We start from the raw sequence: 25076 nt of genomic DNA, 5'->3' as shown, positions 1-25076 counted from the left end.
TTGAGCTTGGTAAGGTGAAGGTTCATTGTTAGCAAGTACTTTCTGCTAATGCAGTCTTGATTTCTGCTACATGGATTCCTATGGGTTATTCCTTTCCTTTGCATCCCCTGTTATGATAATCTTGGGGAGAAGCTAAGCATTCCAAAAATACATTTAATTAGCAAAGATCACTCAATTTTGCCTACTTAACTGGTAATAAACAAATAGATCCAAGACTTTTTTTTTTTTTAAAAAGACTTCCTATATTTATTCATTTGTAAAGCAGATTATTATTCAAATATTGGGGAAAAAACAAGAAATCCAGAATTTAAATAAGACACAATCCCTACCTTTATGGAGCTTGTAGTCCACTGGGATATATAACAAACACATCATTCATTATAGTACACAAAATTATTTGATAAACGTAGAAAAGTACAAGGCAAAATGTCAAGTGTAGATTAAAGGAAATGTGAACAATGAACAAAACACAGAATATTATCAGGTGAACTTGTAGACTGAGATTCATGGGATCAAGGTAATATAATAAGAGGGAGAGAGAGAGGAGGGGAAGAAAGAGAGAGAGAGAGAGAGAGAGAGAGAGAGAGAGAGAGAGAGAGAGAAAGAAAGAGTGATTGGGTTACTCTTAGATGCTAGTTTTCTTATCAACACAACCAGATTGATAGAGTAGAAAGAACACTAGACTTAAAAGTCAGAAAATCTGGTTTTCAATCCCCGATTTCAGCCAAATAATGTTTTTGCTAGATGTTTGATCCTGGGCAAATTGCTTCCCTGATCTTGGTCTCAGTTTCCTTATCTGTGAAATAATGGGTTGGATTATGTGATCTCTAAAGTCCTTTTTGGCTCGAAGCCGATTTCTTCTTTTATTTCAATCCCTCACTTCCTTTCTACACAGAGGAACCTCCCATTCTCTGGCACCATTCCACATAACTATAATGCCTGAGGAGGCTTAGACAATTTTAGTTCATTCACCAACTCTATCTCACATGCTTTTTTAAAAAAATTTTGAGGTTTTTTGGCTCTACCTAGGTACTCATTCTTCCTCTTTCCTCCACATTTCCATTGAAGGAAGGGTAACTAGAAATACTTATTTTGGAAACTGCATGAGCCAACAGAAAGCAAGCATGGACAAATTAATATATAGTTAACAAGGTGAGGTTTTAAAGACACAATAGATTTAAAGCACTTTGAAAACATTTAAATGCTATATAAACACCAGCACTCCAAATTTGGTGACAACTTTATTCCCTGAACCTTTACCTAGAGTGCTAGATGGCAGAGAATAGTGTTGGACCTGGGGTTGGAAGACCTGAATTACAAATTAGCTATGTGACTCTGGATACAGAGACAAGCACTTAACTAATATGTCTCAGTTTCCTCTCCTGTAAAATGGGGCTAGCAATAGCACCTACCTCATAGAAGTGTTAGAAGGATCAACCAATCAACATTAATTAAGCGCCTACTAGATGCCAGACACTGTGCTAAGAGCAAGAGATACAAAGCAGTCTTTGTTAGCAAGGAGTTTATAAGCTAATGAAATCTAAATGGATCAAGTGAGATAACACCTGGAAATGAATTAGACCAGTACCTGGCACCTAGTAGGCACTTAATAAATGCTTATTCCCTCTCCCCTTCCTCTTCTATTGCACTTGTACTGAGCTCAAACACTATTAACAGAACAATATAGGTGTGTGCTGGTAAATGTTTAAACAACCAGGTGTGGGGAAGAGGAGAGAGAAATATGCACACTTTTAAATTTAATCTGATTATCAACATTGGTTATATTCTAGATCAAAACTTCTTAAATTGCAGGTTCCAGGTCACTTAAATAAAAAGAAAAATTTGCCAACAGTAAAAGATATCAAATATCCCACCAAGATTTAATTCTTTATGTAAAAATAAGCAAGTACATCCATCTCATTAGTATGCAAATTTTCTTTCATCTTTAATAAATGATAAAATTATGTATATATCAAAGAATTGTTTTAAAGTAAATTTCTTTATGATTTAATATCAGTGAATGTTTGATTTGCATACCCATTTTATCTCTCTCTCTGGGGTTCATGTAAAATTTTTTTGGGCAAAAGGGGACAGGAATAGAAAAATTTAAGAAGCCCTGAACTAGACAATCAATAAAACAACAAATTAATCTGTAAAGATTAATTTTTGAGGGTAAATGTTCTCTTTCAAAATTTAACAATCTGAGTTGTCCATCCTATTAGTGTTGACTCAACACATTCCTAGTTCCACAGCTACTCAAACTCAGCTTTTCCTGACTAGTGATAGACTGCCAGGGCTTGTTTGGAGTGCCTTTGTTTATCTGAATAAAAACACAGAAGATAAAGTGCTCTGGTGGGCATTATACAAATCCCTTTGGATTGTGGACAACAGGAAGGCTGGTACTTGGCGATCTGGAAAGAGTATTCAATGGATGTGGAGTCTGAAGAGATATATTGGAGCTATTTAGTAGATCAGTGGGGAAGGGAGGTAGCTCAGTGGATAAAGTGCAGGCCTGAAGTCAGAAGGCTCATCTTCCCGAGATCAAATCTGACCCCTGGTACTTATTAGCTCTGTGATATTGGGCAAGTCACTACACACTGTTTGCCTCAGTTTCTTCAATATAAAAGTTGGAGTAGGAAATGGCAAACCATTCCAGTATCCTACCAAGAAAAGCCCAAATAGGGTCATGAAGAGTCAGGCAACTGAAAACAACTGAATAACAATAAAAATAGTGAAAATAACTTTGAGATAATCATGGGCTTCCCCAAGGTTCAGAGGTAACAGTTTTCTCATCTGCATAATATAGGTAATAGTTATATAATAATCTACCTCATGGGACAGAAGTAGGGGAAGACCTTTCTCAATCTGAAAGTCCTACTTCTATGAATAAGAGCTATTTTTAATCACATTATTTTCCTTTCAAAGGGTCCTGTAAATACATACACACAAATGTCTCGTAGTAGCAGCCATTCTGACTTCCTTCTAACTTTGGATAGGATGTAAAATTTAGGAGCAGGGTTAAGAATGGCTCTCAAAACCACCACCACCTTCCCACCAGACTGACCTTGGAGCTATTGGTAATGGCCTAGAAAGGCCGCTATTGCTTCAGGGAATTTTCACTGAGCATCTAGAGCAGTGGTTCTCAAAGTATGGTCTAGAGAATTCTGGGGATCTCTGAAATCCTTTTAGAGGGTCTACAAATTCAAAAATAGTTTTCATTTCCAATATGGTAAATGTCTATAAATATAACCCAGATAAACAAAAACACTTTGGAGAGATCCTCAATAATTTTTAATAGGATAAAGATACTGAAAACAAAAGTTTGAGAACTACTGTTCTAGAGAGTCAACTGAGCTCCAACTGATATATTATCCAGATTATCTGCTACTCAACTGAAGGTGAGAAGGTAGCTCACTCCAGTTATGAAACTGTCTAATTTCAGGGACACCTCTGGGGAGAGATGACAAATTTGAAGTCAGTGTTTTAAAGTAAATTTCTTTATGATTTAATATCAGTGAATGTTTGATTTGCATACCCATTTTATCTCTCTCTCTGGGGTTCATGTAAAATTTTTTTGGGCAAAAGGGGACAGGAATAGAAAAATTTAAGAAGCCCTGAACTAGACAATCAATAAAACAACAAATTAATCTGTAAAGATTAATTTTTGAGGGTAAATGTTCTCTTTCAAAATTTAACAATCTGAGTTGTCCATCCTATTAGTGTTGACTCAACACATTCCTAGTTCCACAGCTACTCAAACTCAGCTTTTCCTGACTAGTGATAGACTGCCAGGGCTTGTTTGGAGTGCCTTTGTTTATCTGAATAAAAACACAGAAGATAAAGTGCTCTGGTGGGCATTATACAAATCCCTTTGGATTGTGGACAACAGGAAGGCTGGTACTTGGCGATCTGGAAAGAGTATTCAATGGATGTGGAGTCTGAAGAGATATATTGGAGCTATTTAGTAGATCAGTGGGGAAGGGAGGTAGCTCAGTGGATAAAGTGCAGGCCTGAAGTCAGAAGGCTCATCTTCCCGAGATCAAATCTGACCCCTGGTACTTATTAGCTCTGTGATATTGGGCAAGTCACTACACACTGTTTGCCTCAGTTTCTTCAATATAAAAGTTGGAGTAGGAAATGGCAAACCATTCCAGTATCCTACCAAGAAAAGCCCAAATAGGGTCATGAAGAGTCAGGCAACTGAAAACAACTGAATAACAATAAAAATAGTGAAAATAACTTTGAGATAATCATGGGCTTCCCCAAGGTTCAGAGGTAACAGTTTTCTCATCTGCATAATATAGGTAATAGTTATATAATAATCTACCTCATGGGACAGAAGTAGGGGAAGACCTTTCTCAATCTGAAAGTCCTACTTCTATGAATAAGAGCTATTTTTAATCACATTATTTTCCTTTCAAAGGGTCCTGTAAATACATACACACAAATGTCTCTTAGTAGCAGCCATTCTGACTTCCTTCTAACTTTGGATAGGATGTAAAATTTAGGAGCAGGGTTAAGAATGGCTCTCAAAACCACCACCACCTTCCCACCAGACTGACCTTGGAGCTATTAGTAATGGCCTAGAAAGGCCGCTATTGCTTCAGGGAATTTTCACTGAGCATCTAGAGCAGTGGTTCTCAAAGTATGGTCTAGAGAATTCTGGGGATCTCTGAAACCCTTTTAGAGGGTCTACAAATTCAAAAATAGTTTTCATTTCCAATATGGTAAATGTCTATAAATATAACCCAGATAAACAAAAACACTTTGGAGAAATCCTCAATAATTTTTAATAGGATAAAGATACTGAAAACAAAAGTTTGAGAACTACTGTTCTAGAGAGTCAACTGAGCTCCAACTGATATATTATCCAGATTATCTGCTGCTCAACTGAAGGTGAGAAGGTAGCTCACTCCAGTTATGAAACTGTCTAATTTCAGGGACACCTCTGGGGAGAGATGACAAATTTGAAGTCAGTGGTTTGAGGTTCAAATTTACTTATGTATTTATTCCTTGGGCTAGCCTCCTTTGATCCTTGGCTCTAGACATTCTGGGCCAGTGAGGTATAGGGAAAAAAAGACAGTGATTTAGAATCTGAAGATTTATATACTAAATCTGTTACTTATCTGTACGACTTTGGACCAGTCATTTTCCTTTCTGAAATTCATTTTATTCATACATATAGTAGAAATCTGGACTAGCCTAGGTCTCTCCTAGATCTAAATCAAATAATCTTATAACCTTTGAGGTCTCTTCAAACTGAGATGCTGTGATTCGTATACCTCAAAAGATGAGAAAATGGAGCTGTGCATTAAGTTAGATTTCCTAGGCTGACAAATATATTTCATTCAAAATGGCCTCTTTCTTCTATGAAGGTTAATGTAGCTTGAAGCACTTACTTTCAAAGAGCATATTCCCTTGTTTCTTTCCTTTTTCTCTTAGCAGGGGAATGGCAGGAGTATGGGGGTGTTTATTTTTACATAAATATGGACAGAATTTTCCATAAAACACCTTCAACCATATTTTTCCTTCCTTGAATCTGGAAGGATCAGACTGTCACATGAGATGTAAATTAGAGCAATTCTCTGAGGATTACTACTGGTCTGATTCGGGCTCCTGAAATCTAGATAACATATCAAGTAATAATCCCAATGGCAATGCCAGGAAAACTTAAGACTCCAGGCTTAAGATTTAATGATCTGTTAGAACTACACCTATTTCAGAAAGAAACTCTCCACTTTAAGTAATGAAAGATTAGTTGAAGCTTTCCAAAAGGGGGGAAAAATAAATGCTCTTACTAAAAGAAATCCCCAATGAATTAGTACTATAATCTTTCCTCACTGTCTAATCAATCTCTTCCTTCCTTCTACACTCCAAACAGGGGCTTCCTCCAGGGGTGGATGTTTTGTGCTAGACACACAGAAATTCATTATCTCATCTGGCTGGTACCACTGTTTCCAATAAAGTGTAATTATGCTGTTATTGAGCTCTTTCTCTCTTTCTCAAAGCCATGTTGTAAACTTTTAGGTCCATAAGCAGTTACTTTACACTCAGTCTTCATTAAGTGGAATGGTCTTAAAACACTGTCAATTTAATCATCTGGGTTCCCATTAATTTTTAAAAATCTGTATCAATGTAAGGAAGATCAGGTTATTCTGAGACATACACATAATAAAGCTCAAATTAAATATGTTTGCTTTTGGCCTAGTCAGCGAGGCCTCTGTTGGATTGGGTTACCCTATCACTGAGTGATGAGAATTCTTTAACACCTGTCATCGTTGGGAAATTATATTTTTACATCTGTTACTGGTCAGCATTTATGGCCAAAGTTACAGGGTCACAATGGATGCCAATAAGAAAATGCAGGTAAGAAATAAATAAAAGTAGATTTTGAAAAAAAAATTAAAATCGGATGTAAAGATAGTAATGAAAAAATGTTCCTTGGAGCTAACTGGTGGTAGGAGAGCACCTTTTAACTCTGTTTAAAATCTTCCTCTTTTCAGGGGGGAGAATCCAAATCCAATTAGGTGCTCTGCAGATTCTATTTAGGCTTCTTCTTTTCACCTTGAATCTCGACTATATTAAACATCCCCATATCACTAAAACCATCTTTGGGGAAGCAGTTACCCCGGCTCTCATCATCTGGTTCTGCAGTATTATGAGGAAAGGTAGGTGGGTTTCCTCTCAGTGATCCAGCCAATTTCCTAAGCAATTAACTGCTGTTTATATTCCACGCTCAGCACATGGGCTCAAATTGTCAGGCTCGATATTACCTGACTCTTACCTAAGATGTATCCCCAGTCAGTTCAGCCTACTGTATCTTCCATCTATTTAAATTTCCAATCTGTTCTCTTCTCAAGGGATCACACCGTACTTGGCAAAGGTGCAGCTTCGGAGTTCTGCAAATTATACTGATCTATACAAATATATAGTTTGGAAATGGCAAGCCTTGCAAATTGCATTACCAAATTCAGTTCCCAATTTGCTATGCCCTAAAAAGACGAAGCAAGTCCTGCTCCCTTGGAAACTTACGGTCTGTTTTTCTAAAATGGCATTGGGCAGAGGCCACATTCAGCTTGGGTGTAATACCCAAATGAGGGAGGTCATGGAAAAAAGACACGCTCATTTTTTTTTTCCCAGCAATTTAAACCAAGACTAAAAGGAACCTAGTTGTGAGAAGTGGTTTTCCAAGCTGTCACTCCTGGGTGTGGACATGCATGAATACAAACAGTCTGTTGTGTAGATTAGAAGTGTATACTGCATCAGAAGCTGTAAATTTGGGATGTTTGCTACTGAGTCAAGGCTGATGATTTTTTTTTCTTTTGTATAAAATACAATGCACAAAAACTCACACTGAAACGTTCCTGACTGGGATGAATTTGTTGCATCCATGTCATTACTTCCCTATATAATAGGACTCCTACGTAAAAAAAGTGGTGCTTTTATTGACTTTCTCTGAGATCTCCAATGTCTGCACTTGAAGTCTCCTTAAAGGCCCTTAGGGTCAAGGGACTCCAGAAAGTTCAAACTTAACTCTCATTTAATAGCTGAAGGAATAGACCTTGCAAGGGTAAGTAACTTAAAAGAGTATTTTAAGGATCTATAAAAATACTTGTTAGGGAAGCCTCACAGGTATTGTGCCTCTGAAGGGTGAATCTAAATGCACAGACATTTTTTTATATTCTATTTTATTTATTTTGATAAATATTTCCCAATTATATTTTAATCTAGTCCTGAGTAAGCTCAGGAGTGTTCTAGTCACAATGAGCCTGTGATCATAAAAGCACAGATATTAAGGCAGAAAATATTATCTCCAATAATGTGCATGGAGATTGTCCACATGTAAACAAGAGACTATCTGAAATCTCATTAGAGCATCTATCTAGGACAAATAATCAGAATTTCTCAGGTTTCCAAAATAATAAGAAATTACCAACCAGGGTTAATGACAGTTTTCCTTGGCTATTAAGAAGTGCCTCGGGTCCACATTGTGCTCTCTCCTCTTAAGATTCATAGATACACACTCTGTTCTGCACAAGGTTGAACCCTGGCTCAATTCCACCTTCTCTAGCCAAAGACAATTTCTCACTTTGGGTTTCTGAATTAGAAAAACAAAAATGGGAAGATCATAGGCTTATGGATTTACACCTAGAAGGCAAGGGAGTGAAGAGAATAAACACTGCATGAATGGAACATCATCTCATTTGATTCTCACCAAACTCTGAAAGGGAGAAGAGCTTGGATCTAAGCCTTGATCTTTTGACTTCAATATAGGGCTCTTGGAGCAGCCAGGTGGTGCACCAGCCCTGAAGTCATGAGGACCTGAGTTCAAATCTGGTCTCAGACACTTAACACTTCCTGGTTGTGTGACCCTGGACAAGTCACTTAACCCCAATTGCCTCAGCCAAAAAAAAAATAAAAATAAAAATAAAACCTAAGGCCCTTTCCTCTCTCTGCACACCAATCCTTTTTGGAATGCCTTTTTTCTTCCAATCCCAACCTTTTCTTCTTTCTTCTTATCATCCTTCAAGGACCAGCTTAAGTTATCCTCCATGAGACTTTCCAATACTGTTCTACTATCCTTCTCCTTCTGCATTTACTGTTAGCCCCACAGAGCATCCTCTCTATTTAGTCTTCTTGAGCCTTATCTTACTTTCTAATTATTTCTTTTTATTTTAAATTAAGTCTTTTTTTTTCAAAATATATACATGGATAATTTTCAACATTCAGCCTTACAAAATTTTGAGTTCTACATTTTTTCCTTCCCTTTCCCCCACTCCTTCCCCTAGATGGCAAGTAATCCAATATATGCTAAACATGTGCAATTCTGCTATACATATCTAATTATTATATCTGCTCTCCTGGACCCTGGAGGGCAGGGACCCGACTATGTTTTACATTTCTTTGGTGCTCCCGTGCTCCCCCACTGTACCCAACGTGGATTTTAGTACCAGAAGCACTTGTTGAATCATTGTTGTGTAGGAAGAGTTTTTAAAGAATTGCAGGAACATAGTGACCTGACCCAGTGGATGAACGAGATCGTAGCAGGAAAAATAATAACAACATTTTACCGAGCCATTAGCACCACAGGCTTGGCTTCTTCCCCATTCAAACTGAACTCCCATTGAGCGACACTTTCATGAAGAATTTGGGTCAGAGTTCTAGGAACGAGTAAGGCTTCCCTCAGAGTGGGGATAGCAGGGGGGAGGTTTGCTTTGCACACCAGTGCTTCTTGTCTGGAAAATGCTTACAGCTAATCAAGAAGGCAAACCCACAGGATTTGCTAATGTTGGAAATATAATTTCTCGCTTTCCTTCCTCAGCATGGAATAATAGCAGAGAGAATCAAGACTGTTGTTCCAGGATTGGGCTCCTGTCTGGGTGGTATCAAGTGGTCAAGAAGAAGAAGGGAGAAGAAAAGAAAGAAGGAGCCAGTCAATACCTTTTAGCTTTTCGGCCAATAAAGTGGCTTCATGTTCTGAGTAATGCATTATTGCCGGAGGGGAGGGAGGACGAAGTCTGTCTTCTTCCAATTTGCGTCTGTGCCTTTCTTCCCTGGCCAGCATCCTCTGTTTGCATTCCCATTCATAAAAGTCGTCCCTGGCCTGAGCAAAATCCACATGAAGGCGACCAGAGTCCTTTTTGTCTGTGCTGGAGCCCAATCTCATGCGGTAACCTAGAATCGATGAACAAACATGTTAAATAATCTCATACGGTGACCTAGAACCAATGAACAGATGTTAAATAATAATCTCATGTGGTGATCTAGAACCGATGAACAAACATGTTAAATAATAATCTCATGTGGTGACCTAGAACTGATATACAAACATGTTAAATAATGATCTCATGTGGTGACCTAGAATCGGTGAACAAATAATAATCTCATGTGGTGAACTAGAACCGATGAGCAAATGTGTTAAAAAATAATAATCTCATGCGGTGACCTAGAACTGATGAGCAAATGTGTTAAATAATAATCTCATGCGGTGACCTAGAACCGATGAGCAAATGTGTTAAATAATAATCTCATGCGGTGACCTAGAACCGATGAGCAAATGTGTTAAATAATAATCTCATGCGGTGACCTAGAACCGATGAACGAATATATTAAATAACCATCAACATTTTCTAGTGATTAGAAAGGACTTTATTTCTGAGGCCCTTAGAGCACAATAGGCATATTGCTTATAGCCTTCATATCGTATTGCTACGTGGGTGGGGAGCCATTATCACACTCCCCACTTCTAGAAGGTGAGACCCAAGCTGAGCACCTTGCAGAGTTGGTAATAGCATCATAAGCAGAAAGAATTGTCAGATATCATGTAGGGCAGCCTCTTGCTTCCAAGAAGTTTCCCTAAACCACTGTCTATTTTATTTTTAACCATCTACCATGACGGAAATTCCACAGCGCTTGGACCCCTGAGCCACAACTTCATGGACCTAAAACATGTGCAGCTCCTGCTGCAATTATCTCTCTGCTGTTCCAAAAGCCACAATTATAAATGCACTTAGGCAATGTTGCTTTATTTCCATTTATACTCTGGGGTGCTTAGGGAGAAAAAAAAAACTTTTTTTTTTTTTTTATTTTTACCTTCAACCAGGAGGTCTAACAAAAAGCTTTCCTAAAAGGTCCCTCAATGGATCGTCTGGCATGAAGCTCAGTATAAATAGCTCCTGAACCTTTGAAGTCCACAGGAGTTCCATGCTTGGATCAGCTCTGCAGAGCTGAGCAAGACCAGAAATGGGCCTGGAAATCTTTAGAGGATTTACTGTGAGCTACCCAACTTAGAGGGATTAGAGCAGGAACCTGATCTTAGAAATCAACACAAATAAGCCTGAAATCAGCTAGCTAGCCTCACTTCTAATGCAGAAGGGAAGCTCAATTTGGGAATCTTTAGACTTTAAAACATAAATTGAGGTCCCCATTAAATCAGGTCTAAGAGGGTCCATCAGTGAAGTGAGAGAGAAACATTCTTATTGTGTGTCTGTACACATGCAGGAAGGGGAGGAGGTGGTGGGGGGACACTGCAAATGACCCCAACTCTAAAAAATACAGCTATTTAGAGATCGCACAGCACATATCTGAGCACTGTCTTAGTGTTTTGGGCTTCATATTCAGGAAAAAATCTCAGGCAAGACTCATATCCCTAAAAAGGGCATTGCACACCTTTTCAGAATCACAAAAGTCTTAAACAACGTGCAGTTCACACACTGAATTCTCCCACAAAATTCAAATTCTTTCTTCCCTCAACATGAACTGCTGCCTAACAAAAGGGAAAAGAAAGAGAAAAAAGCAACATTTTTTTAAAAAGTGATTCCCCCATCTGGATAACCAAAATGCAAAATATAATACTAAAGCAAAATGTTTCTCTCTGCTGTAGATAACTGAGTCTTTAAAAAAAAGCAAAGTAATTAGGAAGAATGTCAGCCATTTAAATCACCTCCCACACCACGCTTAGCAGCTGAGCACAGTCCAGAATCCCTAAGAGCAGTCCAGCTGTCCAATCTAGATTACTAGCCAAAAAACTTCCCCTGTGCCCATGTTCAGAAGATTGTTTTGCAAATGTCTCTGGTTCAAAAAGCATGGCTCCCTTTCACCCAAACGTCACCAGAAGCTTTAAAGGGCCCCTGATAATGCTGAACCTAAAATTAGCTCGGCCTTCAGATATGAAATGTTCCCAAACGTAGCCTTGCTTTCCAGTTGTGCATGTAGAACCTCCCATGAATCCTTTGCCACCTTGCCACCTTTTCCTCACTGTCTCCCCAATTTAGATTTTTGATCTCCCCAAGGCTACTACTCTAGCTGAGCAAGAGGCTAGACAGCTTTCTTTATCCAGCCACAAAGGCAAAATCCTGGAGGTGTTATGTCTGCCTACTATCTCTTTAGAAGGCAGCAAATTAAAAAGAAAATGGGCACCGTAGTCAGCTGGTTGGGACTTTGGTAAGCAACTGAAGAGGTCTTGTCAGAAATGAGAAATACCCAGTAATGGGGGGGAGGGGAGGAGAGTCTCTGCCAGGTACCTAAATTTGGCACTGAGTTGGTTCATTTGTGCTTTTCAGTTTTATAATTGAATCAAAATTAGGATCTGGAAAGGGGCCTTTGAAATCACTTAGTCAAACTCCTGCATTTTACAGAAGAGCCAATTGAGGCCCAGAGAAATTAAGTGATGGGCTCAAGGTCACACGGTTTGCTGGCAGTAGAACAAAGATTTCTTTAAACAAGCCAGGCTGCTCAAAAATTAAAGGATGTATATGAAAAACTTCACTGACTTGCCAGGCAACAGAACCTTATATTTTAAAATGTTATCATCCATATAAGCATAGTAAGTGAATGACAGAGGTCACTTGTGTTTTAAAATTGAACAAATGCTGATTAATTACCTTCTATATCCAAAGCACAATGTTCTCCACCACAATTTAGAATGCCTTCAGATTCCTTTGCTCCCCTTTTAAAGAACTGATTGGAATGAGTGTGCCTCAGACTTATTTTATGTCTTTATTTAGCATAGGAAAGTCTCTGCAGTGTTGGAATCAACTCAAGGCTCTGGGTTGGCGATGGAATTTCATAGCCATTAGGGGCTGCCTGCAGAAATTAGCTGAAATTTGGCAATGATGTTTGGATGTTGCTTCTCAGCTGGTTTTTCCCTCTTTCCTCATTAACTTCAACTCGAATGACCCACCTTTGATTTTGAGGGGAGCTGCCTAGAGGAACTATTATATAAACTTTCCTTAACTATAATGGGGAAAGAAAGGAAATAATAAACGGAGGGAGGAGGAAATAAGAAACTGAGAAGGTGGCAAACAGAAGAGCAAGTACATGTACATATGGGGGAAGAAAAGAGAAATCAAAAAAACAGAGAAACAAGTTAATTTTTAGAGGCTTAAAAAAGAAAGAGGTAAACAGGATAAGGAGGAATGGCAGCAACATGTATTTCAAAAATTATGATATTTTGAAGGCATCATCAGTACCAATGATATCAGTTTTTAATTTGATAAAATTTTGTGGCCAATCTCAACAAACATACCAATGGATTTCAATATGTAGGACTATATTATATCTTTTCAAAAATCATCAAAAGTCTGCCCAAAAAAAGGCTCTACCAAAGGCACAGAGATCAATAGACCTGCCCAACCAAGTTACAAGCAGCATCTAATGGACAGATTATAACTTTCAAACTAGCAATGAACTTAAAGATCATATATTCCAAAAAGTGAATCAGAGATATTAACTTTCTCAGGGCCCAAATAACAGATTTGGTAGAACAATCTATATAGTGTTTAAAAGTTTGCAAAACATTTTACAAATATTATATCATTTGATAAATACCGGGAGGCAACTAGTATTATCCCCAGTTTAGAGATGAGGAAACTGAGGTAGAAAATGGTTAATTGTCTAGAGTAGAGTTATATAGCTAGTAAATGTCTGAAGTGGGATTTGAACTTGGATGTTCCTGATTCCAAATCCACTCAAGACTTTTCTGAATAATATTAAATTTGATCCTAAAGTTCATGAACTATTTTCTCAGATTATATTACTCCAATTTCCATTTTCTGGCATCCAAAAGGATGAATCTATTCCTTAAAAGGCAAACAGTTTATGGTAAAAGTACTTTGCCTCCCAGAGAACCCCATCTACTAAGAGTAATAAGAATCAAATTATGTCATAATGCTTTCCTATAGCCCATTAGATAAACATGAAGCAGAAATGAGGGAAGAATAAGATGGGAGTATGATTACAGCATAGTGGTATATTGCTCCAGGAGTGGGGGTAAGTTCAGGTTTCACACAGTGCTTTTTTGGCAGACAGGGCCAAATGGCATGCCCCCATCCCCATATCCTTTTCTCTTTTCCAGTCCCCAAATACTATTCTTGGTTTAGCAAAGCAAAGGGAATCAGCAAATGTTAACACAACAAGGAACATGTGCCCATCAACCCTCCCCAAACCACATATAGAATGCAGAGTACCAGAAAGATAAATGGCTTTATCAACCATGAACTCCTCTGCAAAACGAATATGACAGAAATTCTTCTTGCTTTTCCGAATGGCTGTGATGTCGCCACACTGCTCAAAGACTTCTTGAATAATTTCCTCGGTAGCATTTTCAGGTAATCCTCCCACAAACACGGTCTTGCACCCAGGAGGTCTCTCTCTTGTGGAAGGTGGTGGAAGATCTAATCACAACAAAGCACAAAGATTTTGTCATTTACTTATTTACATTATCATTAGCCATTTCAGTGGGCAAAAAGTTAGACCCAGCTGGAACTTCTTAAAACCAAAGAGATTTCATCGTCTGATACCCATTTACATTTATCTTGGATTATATTGTTTTCAAGCTCCTCTTCCTTCCTCCCGACTCATTCTTACATGTAGAATGGCCGTGCTTGTCCGTGAGCAAAGATAAAGCAAATGTTAGCATAATTTCATTTCTCTTTCATAATACAGAAACCTCGGAAAACAGGGAGGGGGAAAGCAGAGAAGTACAAAACATGATGAAATGACAACATGATGAAAAACCTCTGCTGGTTATCTACTTTGTCTTGTTGCCAGATAATAGAACAGAAAGCCAGAACACAGAAAACATAACCTAACAGCTCGCAGAGTACTTACTTGGCCGTGAAACACCAGAGCTTAAAGAAACCACTTTTTTATTATTTACATTTAAATGAGCAAACTATTAAATTTGGGGGAAGCTGTATAAAAGATAAAGTGCACACTGTCATAACATTTTACCTAGTTTATATGCAGATTACTGAAGCAATTTTCCAAAAAGACCAGTTTAAAAAACTAGCCAACATTGATTAATAAGAATAAAAAAATCAAAGCCAGAAAAATAAGTTGTGTTATTAAAGTTCATACACATGTTATCTGAAGAAGAATATATATATATTTATTTATTTAAAAATCTGGCCCATTTGAATCATCTAATATTTGTTGCCAAAATTTGGTGCAGAAATATCCATAGATGTGGACTAAAAATTGCTTCTGCGCTATCTTTTTTCCACTAGCAAAATAACATTTCAGATTTTTTTCCATCTACTTCTGAAGACAGGTAGGAAGGTTCACATGGTTGTATTACACACTGCTTTGTAGTCAACGCTAGACTCTAGCTTGGTTGCAAAGATCTCTGTGGCTGTTCCCCTAAATATTTCTGTATCGGCAGCATTGCCGTTATCCAGTCAGCCCCTTGACTCAGAAGCTGATTCTGTGGTGTCTGTATGCTTCTGCTAATAGGAGGTGTGCGACATTGAGCCCACGAGGAGGATGCATTTGTCGGAACTTAGGAACATGCACAAAGCTATTTTATTTATTTCTTAATTTGAATTTGAATAAATTGAATTTATTTTTAAATGTGTGAATACGTTTTTGCTTGTGTCACTTACTTGGGTTTGGAGGAAAGAGCGTACAACTTTTACAGTGAATGATTTCTTTGACAACAGACATGTCTGTAGGTGGTGGCGGCGGGACTAAGCCCATGCCTGGTATCATTGGATTAATTGGAGTGATTCCAGTCATCATATTGAGACTCGGATCAAAGCCTGGCACGCAGATTGAATCTGTAAAGAGAGAATTCAAAATCTTGGATTACAAAACTTGAATGAATTTTGTTAGTGTTTTGATAACAGAGAACATTCACTTTTAGAATTTTCTTTATTGGGCAGGAACCTGTTTTTGGAAAAAAAAAAAAAAATTACACTGGAAAGCATCCCAGAGACAGGTATCGGAATAACTAGGCCCTCTCACCTGTGCTCACTCATGCAGAACAGCGAGCCTCCCACCATCCACAAAGAAAAGCTGCGTCACAAATGAGAAGCCCAAGTGGAACGCAGTGTATTGAAGTTTGACACTGCACGTTTGGCTATCATAGTGAGTGCAGTTTTCTGTCTCACAACACTGGATGCTATTTGCAGCAGTGAAGGGCCTCCCAAACTCCTCGTCAGCCCGATTCTGCCACGGCGGCCTTTGTTTCCAAATGCCCTTTTTTTGGGGAGAGTTTGACTGCTTATGATAACACTGAGGCTGTCGAACCCCTCTGTGCCGGAAACAAGAGGCTTGTGCCCTTGTAGCTCACCACCCTCCGTGGCTCTCGTGCATTCATTTTAGACCAAATCACCTGCCCCCATTTATTTCCTCACCACTTATTCTTCGAACCCCAGCAATTCGGTTTCTGACCCTTCCACTTTACTATTGCTGTTTCTTCCAAGGTTACCAAAGCTTTTAAATAGTTTTTCCCCTCCCACTTCATAGTGTCCTTGACATTTCTCCGGCACAGTTCTGCTGACCATACTCTGTTATCAGATACATCCTTGCCTTCACAGATACCCATCTTTCCCCTACTCCTTCCACTGCTCAGGTTCATTCTTCTTCTTTTACTGGTTCATCTTCAAATGGGAATGTACCTGAATGTAGGCTGGTCTTTTTTCCTGTCCAAATTTTCTCCTTTAGTGAGTTCTACATGAAATCAATGATCACATCCATTCATAAGACCTCAAGAGTGCACCTATTCATCTCAATCTTCCCCCCAAGTTCTATCCCTGTATCATCAGTTACCTGTGGGGTAGCACCCACTGCATATTCTTCTAGAATCCCAAACTCAACATGTCCCAAATTGATCTCATTGTCGGGCAGTATCCCCCCACCCCAATGACCTACTTACATTAGGGATGGTACACATTCCCACAGACTTGAAATACTGGGGCGATGCTTGATTCTTCCATACTTCTCAATCACTATAACTCATCCGTTGCTAAGTTTTGTCAACTATCCCTCTCAAATCCATCCTTTCTTCCTCAATCTTCCTCAATCCTCCTACTACCTGGCTCTGGTCATCCCTTACTTGGACTAGCCTCCCAAACAATCACCCTGACCGTAACTTCTCTTCTGCAATCCATATCGGGCAAACGACTCCTCCCAAGGCCCAGGAAATCTCTGTCCATTCATCAGTCTTAAAGTGGATCTCTGTGGCTTAGAGGCTATAATAAAGTACTTAAGGTACTCAAGACCTTCCATAATCTGATCCAACTTACCTTCCCAACATTAGTTCATAAGGTTCTTGTCCCCTCCCTTTATCCTACTTCTTGCCAATTAACATCCTCCTCTTTATTCCTAGCCCAGCTTAGGAATCAGGCCTGTCATGAAACTTTCCTAGCATCATACTTCCCCTTCCCCTCAGCTGACCGATTTGTCCCTCCTCAAATTTTCAAAAGTGCTTTTTTTCCCTTAGATGTTTCTTTTGTTTTAATCATGCTTTGTGCTATATATTTCCTTTTATATGAAGCTCATTAAAAGCAAGAAATATCTTTTATTTATTTCTAAATTCCCTTTATGGCCTACTGCATTGCATTCTATATATTAGGGGAACAAGACATATTTGTGATATGCTACGTTATAGGCCCAAGATGGCAGCAAGGAATTCTGTGATAAGCAAAAGGCTCAGGAAAGCATGAGAGATACAATCAAGAGACCCAGAAAGATGTAGCCAACACTTCAAGATTATAGGAAGTTGAGAATTTGAGGGAGATAGGAAGATGCAAAGAAGAACCAGCCATCCCACGTCTTATCTGGAAGGATCATAGGGAGCTCTTTCTGATGGTCATTTGGCCTAATCATGCTAATCAATGAATTTTATCCTATTTTACACAGGTAACAGAATGAACACTTATGAGCAATTAGCAAAGCCTTCATGGTCATCAGGATACAACCAATTGGAACTGAAAAGTTAAGCATAATTGCACCTGCCGTCTATTTGCCTTCAATCAAAATGTATAAGGAAGATAAAGGCAAGATAATTGTAAAGTTCAAGAGAAGAGTGAAGTTCTTGCTTGGGCAAGAGGGCAATAAGGGTCAAAGAAACAAGCTTCAGATTTAGAACTGGAGAAGACCTTACAGACCAGAGTCCAACAGCTTCCTTTCGCAAATGAAATGACTGAGAAACAAAAAAGATTAAATGACTTATTTGAACTAAGAAGCATATGAGGCAGATTTTTATTACAGGTCCTCATGATTATAAGCCCAAGGAAGAAGTAAAATATAGCTAATGCATCATACAATACAAGGGACTCTTGGGTGGCAGCCAAGTCATGTGGTGGACTGGATATTGGGTTTGGATTCAGGAACACCCGAGTTAAAGTCTTAGTCATTTACTATGACTAGCTAGGCAATCCTGGACAAGTCTGCCTCAGTTGCCTCAATTGTAAAATGGGAAGAATAACAGTAGCCACCTTAAAGGGTTGTTTTCAGGAACAAATGAGATGATAGTTGTAAAGCTCTTGGCTAGTTCCTAACACATAGTGAACACTTAATAAATAAATGCTTCCTTCCTGCCTGCCTGTCCCCGCATCACATGGAGTTGTTTGGAAGAGAAGGTAGAAAGTGGGATAAGATTTGTCCTGAAAGCAAGAGTTATTTGCAAGTGAAAATATCAGCCTATTAAGTCGCTATTTCTTGTCAAAAATGAAGGACAAATAACAAGAGCTAATATTAAGGCTATGTCTGATTCTGTGGGAACCATGTCTAATAACAGATGGGGCCTCTTGGGGAAGATCTTCCCTATTCATTAATGCAAGAAATGCCTTTTCTCCAGGAGCAAGGGGAAAGCACTTGGAGACCATATGTTCTCCTTCACCAAACCCCTTGAGTCCAATAGTTTATTGAACTGAATGATGCACATAGAAGATATTGCATGCACTTATTAGGATTTCAATTGATAAGTACAAGTGGCTTCTAGAAATTAACCAAGCAATAAAACAGTGGTTAGACAACCATTTAAGAAACTAGATGTTGACAAGATAGAGTAAATTCAAAGAAGGATAGGTGCCAGAATTATAACTAGGTTAGAGTGACTAGAGCTTTGAATCACAGGGCTGACATGCTGGGAGGAGGTATTTCCTTCATGCAGCAGTTTACAATTAAAGAGACAGAAGAGAAGGAGACTTCAGATCTCAAGATCGATTGGTTCTGAGATTTTTGTTTTAAGGAAAATGCAGTATTTGCTGAAAAAAAAAAAAAAAAAAAACCAAATACGGCATTGGGAAGAGGAGCAACTTCTGGGTAGCCAGGAGCTGTGATGATAGTGTGGTACTTCAGATAATTTTCTATATGAAAAATGGGAGTACTTCACATCTCAAGGCCCTTCAGATAAAGGCAAAGCTGCCTCAGGAGAAATGAGTGCTTTCTAAAATAGGGAAAGAATCTATCATATTTGTCTGGGTATCTGATCTCTGGTTACAGCTCTATACGGCAAGAAGGTAAAAGGATGGATGACCATAGCTAAGAGCCTCAGCAAAAGAAACTAGGTTATGATTCATTTGGAGAAGACTTAGAAGAGGAGACAGCTATCTTAAAATACTAAAGGGCATTTATATAAAAGAGGAGTTTGACTTGCTTTGCTTCATCTCAGAGGGAATAAATAGGAATAATTTGGTAAAAAGATTTAGGCTTGAAATATAAGGAGAGATTTCTTCACAATTGGAGTTATCAGAAACGAAATGCCTTCAGAAATGGTGGTTTTCTCAATAGTTCTCTTCAAGGAAAGACTTGAAAACATGATAACCACTTGTCAATTATGTTTTAGTGAGAACTTTTATTAAGATACAGGTTAGATTAGACAGTCCATTGGTTCCCTTCTAAACCCGAGCTATGGTTTTATAAGTATCTGGGAAACCAGAGTAAAGTCCACTGACAATTTCTGTCTGAATCTTTGCTACTGTAACTGCTCTCCAATTTCTATTATAAATACTTGGATTTTGGTGTTTCGCAAAAATCTTGATATTGATTGGGCCAAGCCTTTGGATTTATACTTACTTAGACTACAATTCATACTGTGTCATTTCCCCCTTGAAAAAAATTATCCTTCCCTAGCCTCTGTGATTGTCCTGATCACTACTTTGTGTTGACCTATTGGCTGGGTAAGTATATGGCATCCTTCAAATCTGAGATTCTCAGATTTTGGTAATTTCAGTTTAAAAGTTAATTTAAAGTTTAAATTTAAATTTAAAGTTAAATTGCTGCAATCATGATTTCATATATATTTTCCCCCAAAAATGAAGAAAAATCCTATCTTCTCACTTAACCATAGGATGAGGGAAAAGGACAAAGAGAAAAAGAGAGAAACAACCATTAATGACTAGTGTCTAGGTAAGACAATTCAGCCCAAATAAGAAATACTAGTTAAATATATAAAGAACACATTTCTGAAAGTAAAATTTAAAAATATTTTATTTATAAATAGATTTTACCTATTTTATCTATTTATAAATGATCAAAGGATATTAATGGACAAATTTCACATGAAGAGATTAAATCTATCTATAGTCATATAAAAATGGTCTAAATCACTATTGATTAGAGAAATACAAATTATAAAAACTCTGAGGTACCATCTCATACCTGTCAGATTGGCTAAGATGACAGGAAAAGTTAACGATAAATGCAGTTAGTGTGGGAAAACTGGTTCACAAATGCATTGTTGGTAGAGCTGTGAAATGACTCAACCATTCTGGGGAGCAATTTGGAACTACATATAAAGGGCTATAAAATTGTGCATACCCTTTGATCCAGAAGTCTCACTACTGGATCTGTATCTCAAAGAAATCATAAAAAAAGAAAAGGAATCCACCATGTACAAAAAAGTTTATAGCAGCTCTTTTTATAGTGTCAAGGAACTGGAAATTGAGTGGATGTCCATCAATTGGGGGGTAGCTAAATAAGTTTTGGTATATGAATGTAATGGAATATTATTGTTCTATAAGAAATGATCAGCAGACTGATTTAGAAAAGTCTGGATTTACATGAATTGATACTGAGTGAAGTGAGCAGAAGTAGGAAAGCATTGTACACAGTAACAGCAGGATTACATGATGATCAGCTGTGACAAACTTAGCTTTCTTATCAGTACATTGATTCAAGACAATTCTAATAGACTTGGGATAGAAAATGCGCTGTACATCCAGAGGGAGAACAATGAGACTGAATATAGGTCAAAGTATACTATTTTCACCTTTTTTGTTTGCTTTTTCTTTCTTACAGCTTTTCCCCTTTTGTTCTGAGTTTACTTTCACAACAGGATTAATATGGAAATATATTTAAAAGTATTATACATGTATGATCTATATCAGATTTCTTACTGTCTTGGGGGGAAGGAGAGAGAAAAAATTGAAAATTCAAAATCTTACAAAATGAATCTCTAAAATATATGTTTTTATGTATAATTGGAAAAATAAAATACTATCCAAAGTGAGGGGGTAGTGAATATCCAGGTAAAGTGATTTCCCAGTAAGCCTTCCCTTCCTCTCTTCCTTTCTCCCTCCCTCTCTTTTTTCCTTCCTCTCTTTTTTTTTCCCTTTCTTCCTCCTTCCTTCCTTTCTTTCCCCTTCTATTTTACCTTTCTCTTCTTAACAATGCTTTGAGTCTACCAGTGACATGCACCTGCTGGTAACACTCAGAGCTAAAAATGCTAATGACCTTCCGATCATTCACTTTAACATCAACAATATGTCAATTACTCACACAGACAAAGTATAGGGAAAGGAAATGCAATGATAATTAAGATATTGTCCTGGTTTACTTTATCCATAGTAATATAACACATGAATAAATAATCAATAACATAAATCAAAGAAGAATGGAATAAAAAGCACCTCCTCCACCGTCTGCTTCCTCATCTCCTCCAGCATCATTTATTTGACATAAGATGCTATTCCTCACTACTCCCAAGACAAACACACAGTGGGACTGTGAAGTTATCAGCTTCTAAAGAAGCTCTCAAACAGTTCACTTGTCAAATTCTACTTTTATTCCAATAATGGCAGGTTTCAGCTTGCTCAAGTATAAAATGAGGAGGTTAGATCTCATAGCCTGTAAGGCATGTCTATCTATTCATTCTTTTAATAAATATTTACTACTAATATTTAATAAATATTAGCACAGAACACTATGTGCTAGGCAAAGGCATGTTGATTTAGCAGATAAAGTGCTAGACTCTAATGAAAAAAGATAAATTTAAATCTGGCATTTAACAGTTGTAATACCTCGAAGGGCTCCTTGGGTCTCAAACAACTCTGTTATATTATAGATGAGTTGACATCATAGTCCACACTAATAAAAGTACAAGCTTTTAACAAACTGAAATGTTTGCCAAACAAGGAGATAGATAGAAAGGAAACTCACCAGCTAAGTATTTATTAAGTACTTACTATGTGTCAAGCACTGAGTTTAATTTTTTTTTAAAAGATCTTTGCCTACAAACTACGAACATATTAAGACTAAAAAAAATGCAATGATACAAAACTGCATATAAATACAAATTAGAGGCAGGAACAAGATGTTATTATGAGAGTTCATTAGGAGAGAAAGATCATTTTGAAGTGAAAGTAGGTTTTATGAAAGCAGTGATCTTTGCCATGGATCTGAACCTAATATTCTACTACTAATACAGAAAATTTCCAAGATTCAGTTTCAACTAGAAAATACTATAACTCTACTGATATTGCTCAAGATATTTTAAGAACTCCTACTTGAGAATTCAATTGCCTTCAGATCCACTTTATGAGCCATACATGACAATGACTCTCATTTCACACTCACATCTCATTTTTTGCCTTCCAAACCACATATCTCAACTTGATCACCCATAGCATTCACCAAGACTTGACACTTGACTCCAAACAAATTTCAGCTGTTTCCAAAAAGCAAAACCTTTTTTCAAAGGAGAAATGTTTGCTACCACTGGGAATATTTGAAAGAATGTGAACCAAAAAAAAGTCTTTTAAAGAATGTGTCCAAAGGAGGAGGCAGAAAAAAAGATATTTTGAACATTGATTCTTTGAACATCATTTTAAAAGTACATAATCTTCCAAGCTGATGGCTTCAAAGGGGACAAAATGTATGGAAACATATGAATTCTGTAATGTTTGGTTAAATATAAATGGTAGTCTCACATTTTACAATCCCACCTTCTAAAACATTTGTTTTGGGTTTTGGGGGGCTTTTTTGTCATGCAATCTTTCCATGATGTGTCAACAAAAAAATTGGTTAAAACTGAAATAGCTCAGAGGGGCAAGACTAGAAAGGGCCATGAATTATATTAGGAAGATATTTCCCACAACTACAAGGCCCAGTGATTATGTTTTCTTTTAGCTATAATGTCCTTCCCCTGTCCCCACTCTCAGACAGAGATTTAAATGCAAAATAAGTAAAATATATGGAGAGACGAATTACTAGTAAGCATGACTTATCTCATGAGTGAAATAATTTAACCCATAATAAGAATTATTCAGATTTTCCTAAGACAAAAAATTGCAAAGAATATGGGATTTGGTGATACATTTCTGATGAAATCAGTACTTTGAAAAGAACTTGGAAGAATAACAATTGATAAAATCCATTCTTCTATGGTACTTTAAGGTTTATAAAATGTTTACCTCAATGCAGTGAGGTAGATAGGACAAGTATTATTAACCACATTTGCAGATGAAGAAATTGGGCTCAAGAAGGCTAACTAGCTGGCCCAACATCAGACAGTTAGTAGGTGTCAGAAATGGGATTTGAAAGAAGGCTTCAGTCATCGAGACTGGTTCTCTTTCTACTATACCCTTTTGTGGGATCTTTGAAGACCTGGGATTGGACATTGTGCAGTGGAGAATGGGATAGGATTAGAGTTTTGTCTTATAAGATCCATCAACTTTTAAACATTACAAGAAGACATGAGGGGCAGCTGGGTGGTGCAGTGGATAGAGCACTGGTTCTGGAGTCAGAAGGACCCGAGTTCAAATCTAGTCTCAGACACTTAACACTTCCTAGCTGTGTGACCCTGGGCAAGTCACTTAACCCCAATTGCCTCCGCAAAAATAAAAAAGAAAAAAGAAAAAAGAAGAAGAAAGAAAGAAAGAAAGAAGAAAGAGAAAAAAGAAGAGAAGACAAGACATGAAAAAGACCTTTCATACACAGACAGTAAGGGAAGGGCAGACGAACTGACAGGCTTGTCTCTTATTTCTGTCCTTGCCCGAAATAGTTATGCTGGTGACTTTACTAATACTGCCCTCCATCCCCACTGAGAATGGAAGGGGAAAAACAGGCAAATCAAAGCATGGGAGGGCTGAGTTTTTTTTAATAATAATAGCTTGCACATTAGTCTATATATGGTGCTTTATGGTTACAGAAGTACTTTCTATTATCTCATTTGATCCACACAACTACCCTATGAAGTCATTAGCATAAATATTACAGATGAGGAAACTGAGTCACAGAGATGTGCTCCACGTGATTGCTCAAAGATGCTTAACTCCTATGTGGTGGAGCCAGATCTTGGAGCCCCTCTTCCTATTCTAAATCCACTGACTATACAAAATCACCTTCTGACAGAGGTGGTTTCTAGCCCTGAGTTATAAGTCATCACCTTCTTTGGATCTCTCTAAGCGTATGAGATAAATTCACAATTTCCTGATTCTTGGTGTGGTGGCTGGTCCTCTGTCATCACTATTTTCCAAACCAGGGGTTTGTACTGGGGGGCGGGTTGGATTGGGGATTCTGAGGTCACAGCCATGATCCGGGTACAGGGTGTGGAACAGTCAGGGTCCTGTCTGGGGCCCGTCAACACTCTCAACGTCCCCCTTTCCTTCCAACACTCTCAACGTCCCCCTTTCCTTCCAACACTCTCAACGTCCCCTTTCCTTCCAACACTCTCAACGTCCCCCTTTCCTTCCAACACTCTCAACGTCCCCCTTTCTTCCAACACTCTCAACGTCCCCCTTTCCTTCCAACATTCTCAACGTTCCCCTTTCCTTCCAACACTCTCAACGTCCCCCTTTCCTTCAACATTCTCAACGTTCCCCTTTCCTTCCAACACTCTCAATGTTCCCCTTTCCTTCCAACACTCTCAATGTCCCCCTTTCCTTCCAACACTCTCAACGTCCTCCTTTCCTTCCAACACTCTCAACGTCCCCTTTCCTTCCAACACTCTCAACGTCCCCCTTTCCTTCCAACACTCTCAACGTCCCCCTTTCCTTCCAACACTCTCAACGTCCCCCTTTCCTTCCAACACTCTCAACGTCCCCCTTTCCTTCCAACACTCTCAACGT

The 25076-nt window shown here is 38.1% G+C and overlaps 1 protein-coding gene across 3 annotated transcripts in view; it reads right to left on the bottom strand.

The window, feature by feature from the left end:
• ENOX1 (ecto-NOX disulfide-thiol exchanger 1) overlaps window positions 1–25076 on the bottom strand; it is a 345774-nt gene that overhangs the window by 185436 nt on the left and 135262 nt on the right. For all 3 annotated transcript variants that reach the window (XM_051983858.1, XM_051983857.1, XM_051983856.1), the window contains 3 exons: window positions 15384–15557; window positions 13968–14174; window positions 9442–9675 (listed from right to left, as the gene is read on the bottom strand). In XM_051983858.1, the coding sequence (XP_051839818.1) occupies window positions 9442–9675; window positions 13968–14174; window positions 15384–15557 (615 nt within the window). The remainder of the gene's footprint in view (window positions 1–9441; window positions 9676–13967; window positions 14175–15383; window positions 15558–25076) is intronic.

This window comes from Antechinus flavipes, chromosome 3 (assembly GCF_016432865.1).
Source record: "Antechinus flavipes isolate AdamAnt ecotype Samford, QLD, Australia chromosome 3, AdamAnt_v2, whole genome shotgun sequence".
Taxonomy (NCBI): Eukaryota; Metazoa; Chordata; class Mammalia; order Dasyuromorphia; family Dasyuridae; genus Antechinus; species Antechinus flavipes.
Note: the sequence above shows the minus strand (reverse complement) of the source record. Positions and strands in the feature narration are given on the sequence as shown.